The 4,712-nt window shown below is 54.1% G+C and overlaps 2 protein-coding genes across 2 annotated transcripts; one reads left to right on the forward strand and one right to left on the reverse strand.

The window, feature by feature from the left end:
- Window positions 1-62: 62 nt before the first annotated feature.
- Window positions 63-1,651, reverse strand: ETH_00042995 (WD domain, G-beta repeat domain containing protein, putative; the record flags this gene model as incomplete). The annotated part of the gene is made up of 6 exons (XM_013379872.1): window positions 63-138; window positions 289-347; window positions 469-550; window positions 659-719; window positions 945-1,032; window positions 1,236-1,651. Coding segments are annotated over 6 exons (782 nt in total), but the record flags the coding sequence as incomplete, so codon positions are not given.
- Window positions 1,652-3,088: 1,437 nt separating this feature from the next.
- Window positions 3,089-4,103, forward strand: ETH_00043000 (replication factor c, putative; the record flags this gene model as incomplete). Its single annotated transcript, XM_013379873.1, has 3 exons — window positions 3,089-3,178; window positions 3,695-3,770; window positions 3,969-4,103. Coding segments are annotated over 3 exons (301 nt in total), but the record flags the coding sequence as incomplete, so codon positions are not given.
- Window positions 4,104-4,712: the final 609 nt, after the last annotated feature.

Consider the following 4,712-nt stretch of genomic DNA (forward strand, 5'->3'; position numbering starts at 1 on the left):
ACCCCAAACCCTAAACCCTAAACCCTAAACCCTAAACCCTAAACCCTAAACCCTAAACCCACGCTTCGCCTTTGTTTCCAATTAGACTCGCTTCGGGCCCCTCGCAGATACCGGGGGCTTCCAGATCATATAGCAGAACTGCGAAGACGCAAACCCTAAACCCTAAACCCTCAACCCTAAACCCTCGACCTGGCCGTCCAGCGTAGAGCCAGCAACTGCTGAGTACGGTGAAGCTTGCACCTAGGGTTTAGGGTTTAGGGTTTAGAAATAAGGGTTTAGAAATCAGACCTCTGCCGTCGACGGCGCAGCTTGCAACTATAGACGGCTGCTGGGGCATGTACCGTGCGCTGCACAACCATAAACCCTAAACCCTAAACCCTAAACCCTAATTCTGGAACCCAAGTGCAGGAGGCACCGCATTCTGGCAAAACAAGGGTTTAGGTTTTAGGGTTTAGGGTTTAAGGTCACCAGTTGGACTCCTGAGGATGAGGAAGCCTCTTGACCACTTTTGTTTTGTAAGAAGAGAGGCCGTAGTGGAAACCCTCGTAGTCTGCGCCACAAACCCCAAACCCTAAACCCTAAACTCTAAACCCTAAACCCTAAACCCTTGATCCTCGGGGAAAGCCGGCAGCCTAGGGTTTAGGGTTTGCAGTCTGACCGCCTCTTTCTTTGTATTCATTTGTTTGCGTGTCGTCAAAGGGGCCAACAGGCAGCTCCACCTGAATCACAAACCCTAAACCCCAAACCCTAAACCCTAAACCCTAAAGCATAAACCCTCCTAGCTGCCGCAAATATCCAAACCCTGGACCCTAGATCTCTGTCGTACTCTACGAGGCCAAATCCTTCTGAACCCCAAGTTCTGGCCCCGAGCCCCACACCCTCCACCCTAAACCCTAAACCCTAAACCCTAAACCCTAAACCCTAAACCCTAAACCCTCACTTGCCTGCAGCACCAGCAGCGCGTCATCTTCCGCGCCGTTTGTGTGGGTCGCCGTCAGCAGCCGCTGCTTCACCACGGACGAGCTAGAGCAGCTGCACCAACAAACCCTAAACCCTAAACCCTAAACCCTAAACCCTAGACCCCAAACCCTAAGTCCTAAACCGTAAATTACGCCCTCGCCTACAGAGCAGCCAAGCAACCTCCCGCTGGTGCAATCAGCCCCCTCTGCAGCAATCTCTCGTCAGACACCAAGGGCCTAGGGTTTAGGGTTTAGGGTTTAGGGTTTGGGCCGCACGGCGTAAGGCCTGGGAGCCACTGCACGGTGAGGGCGGGCCACTCCAAAGGGACACACAGCAGCACATCATAAAGCACTTGAGCATTTACTTTCCAGTTTTTATATTCTGTCTCAGCCCATGCTGCTTCCACTTCTTTGCTGCTGCTGCTGCTGCTGCCGTTGCTGCTGCTGCTGCTGCGGCGCGGGGAGGCGTCTTTGCGAGGGCTGCGCGGGCTGCTGCAGTCAGTCTCGCCAGCAGCAGCAGCAGCAGCAGCAGCAGCAGGGGCGTCGCTGCTGCTGCTGCCGCGGCCCGGGCTGTCCCCTGCTGCTGCTGCTGCTGGCTCCGCTTCAGATGCTGCTGCTGCTGCTGCTGCTTCTTCGATTTTCTGCAGCTTTACCGGCCGGCCGTCAGCAGCAGGGGACGCCTCCCTCTCCATCTCTTGCTAGGGTTTGAAGTGCGTCTAGGCTTTAGGGTTTAGAGTTTAGGGTTTAGGGTTTTGGGCAAACCGTTCAAGGTTTAGGGTTTAGGGTTTAGGGTTTAGGGTCTGAGGGGTGTGTATGGCAGCTCCAAGGCTGGGCAACGCGACCTCCCCAAGACAAGGGTCAAGCTGATGACGGGGGAGAGGGTTTAGGGTTTCGGGTTTACGTTTGAGGGTTTGAGGTTTAGGGTTTAATACTCTTAAATGCCTCAGAAAAGGGCCTAGGGTTTATAAATTCTTCTTAAGGGTTTAGACAGCTTCAGAGACCACCGACCGCAACACCCCCCGCATGCAGCAGAAACGGCAGCAGCAGCAGCAGTAGCAGTTAGGAAGCTCAGCAGCAGCAATAAAGTATTAGTCAAAAAGCTTGCCATTGTTAAGAGCTGCAGCTCCTGCTGCTGCTGCAGCTGCTAGGTACGCGCCTTGAGATTACCCAGCAGCAACTGCAGCAGCAGCAGCAGCAGCAGCAGAGCAGAAGTAGCAGCAGCAGCAGCAGCAGCAGCAGCGTTGGTGGCATTTTCTTCCTATTAATTTGAGCTGCGGAGACTGCGGTGACCGCCGCGGAGCCCCAGAGAAGGTGGCGGGCCAGCTGCATCTTGTAGGGTTTAGGGTTTAGGGTTTAGGGTTTAGGGTTTAGGGTTTAGGCAGGATGTTGTGGGTCGACAAGCACGCGCCGCGGTGCCTCGACGACTTGGAGTGCCACAAACACCTCACTCCCCTTTTCCGCAGCGTGTGTCCAAACGCTAAACCCTAAACCCTAAACCCTAAACCCTAGTCTTCCCTTCGCAACCCCTGAGTCCTCTCCCAGCCTGAGTTTGATGCGCGCGTGACGGTTTATTGCCCGAGTTTGCACCCCCGCTGCCTGCACCAACCCCAAGGGTCTAGGGTTTAGGGTTTAGGGTTTAGGGTTTAGGGTTTGGTGTGGGACGTGTGTAAACCCTAGCTCGCAGCCAGCGAGGCCCCGCCCCACCTGCTGCTTTATGGGCCCAGCGGGGCTGGCAAGAAAACGAGGGTTTTGGCCTTGCTGCGGGAAGTGTTTGGCGAAGAAGTCGACAAGGTGCGCGAGGGTTTAGGGTTTAGGGTTTAGGGTTTAGGGTTTAGGGTTTAGGGTTTGGGGGGCGAGAAGCGTTACGGAGGAGGCAGGCAGGGTGCGTGGGGGTTTAGGGTTTAGGGTTTAGGGGGCGAGAAGCGTTTGGCAGCAAATAGACAGGGCAGGCGAGGGTTTAGGGTTTAGGGTTTGGGGCTCAAGCTACAAGTAAATATATACCTATATGTAAAAACATATAGACATACATTTGCATATATACATATATATATCATGTATATGTATATATATATATATTCCATAAACATAAATAGTCCATCACTGTTAGTACCCTATATATATTTGGGTGCATGCAACAGGGGGCCCCCCATCTTTCCCAAAGGGGGGCCCTGGGGCCCCAGAGGGGCCCCCAGGGGACCCACAGGGGGTCCAGAGTCCCCGTAGGGGGCCCCACAGGGGCCCCACTGGGGCCCTGTCGGGTCCCTTTTGGGGGCCCCACTGGGGTCCCAAAAGGGGCCCCACAAGGGCTTTAGAAGGGGCCCCACAGGGGCCCCAAGGGGGCCCCCAGGTGCTTCTTGGGGGCCCACTGGGTCTTATAGGGGTCACTGGGGGCCCCTCGGGAAGTGGCTAGGGGGCCCCTGTGGGTTTTTCTTTGGGCCTTTTGAACTTAAAAGAAAGACAAATAAAATCAGTGGAGGCTTTTATAAATAAATATTATTTAAATGTAAAAATGTGTAAGGTTGTACGCGTATATATATATTATATATTTACATATTATATATCCATATAATAAATGTATAGATATATATATACATAAATGTATTTATATACATATATAAAAATGAAAGTGGATTTAAAGTAGAGCTCGCAGCAGCTGGCTTTGGGGAGGAAGCTGACTAGGGACACGAGGGCTTAGGGTTTAGGGTTTAGGGTTTAGGGTCTGATGAGCGCTGCAGGTTCGAGTTGAGACGTTCGTGGAAAAGGAGAGCAATGCGGAGGCGACATTATGCCAGTCCAGCTGCCACACCATTCGTGAGGGTTTAGGGTTTAGGGTGTAGGGTTTAGGGTTTGGGGTTTAGGGTTTGGTGCTTTTTAGCTGCCTGCTGCTGGCTGCCTTCTCCCCCTGAATGCGTTTTCGCGGCCGCTGGCCCTGTGCCTCTTCGACTTCAGCCCCTAGGCCCAGGGTCTAGGGTTTAGGGTTTAGGGTTTAGGGTTTAGGGTTTCGCGCAGTGTCCTGCACGGAGTTCGGGCTGAGAGACAAAGCCATAGTGCAGGCGGTCATTAAGGGTTTAGTGGAGGCAGCGCCTCAGGCTGCTCTCGCCTCCAGTTTCTTTTCAACTGCGAAGCGGCAAAAGAGGTTTAAAGGTAGGGTTTAGGGTTTAGGGTTTAGGGTTTAGGGTTTGGGTGGGGGGGTTGGAGACGGACCGCGAAGCTGGGCTCGAACACCTGGTTCCCCAGAGGGTCTAGGGTTTAGGGTCTAGGGTTTAGGGTTGATTCGACCCAGCGGTGGCCATCCACTGCTGCTGCTGGGAAGGGTTTAGGGTTAAGGATTTAGGGTTTAGGGTTAAGGGTTTAGGGTTTAGGGTTTAGGGTTCTTTCTGCGTTCCTCGGTCGCTCGTTGTCTCCTTGCGGACTGTGCCCACAAGAGACTTCATGTTTCCGCGTCCTGGGCTTCGTCCCAGGACCCCCACCCAGGGTTTAGGGTTTAGGGTTTAGGGTTTAGGGTTTAGGGTTTAGGGTTTGCGCGCAGTGGTGGTTTTGCAAGACGCAGACGTGTTGGGCGAAGCCGCGCAGCACGCGCTACGGCGCTCTTTGGAGACAAATTTTGGCTGTCTCCAATTCGTGCTGCTGGCAGCAAACCCCACTCGCATCACTGCGCCCCTCAAGTCCAGGCAAGCAGCAGCAGCAGCAGCAGCAGCAGCAGCAGCAGCAGCAGCGGAGGCGGAGGCGGCGGCGGCGGCGGCGGCAACGCGT

Source organism: Eimeria tenella, genomic scaffold, assembly GCF_000499545.2.
Source record: "Eimeria tenella Houghton genomic scaffold, Eth_scaff4112, whole genome shotgun sequence".
Lineage (NCBI taxonomy): Eukaryota > Apicomplexa > Conoidasida > Eucoccidiorida > Eimeriidae > Eimeria > Eimeria tenella.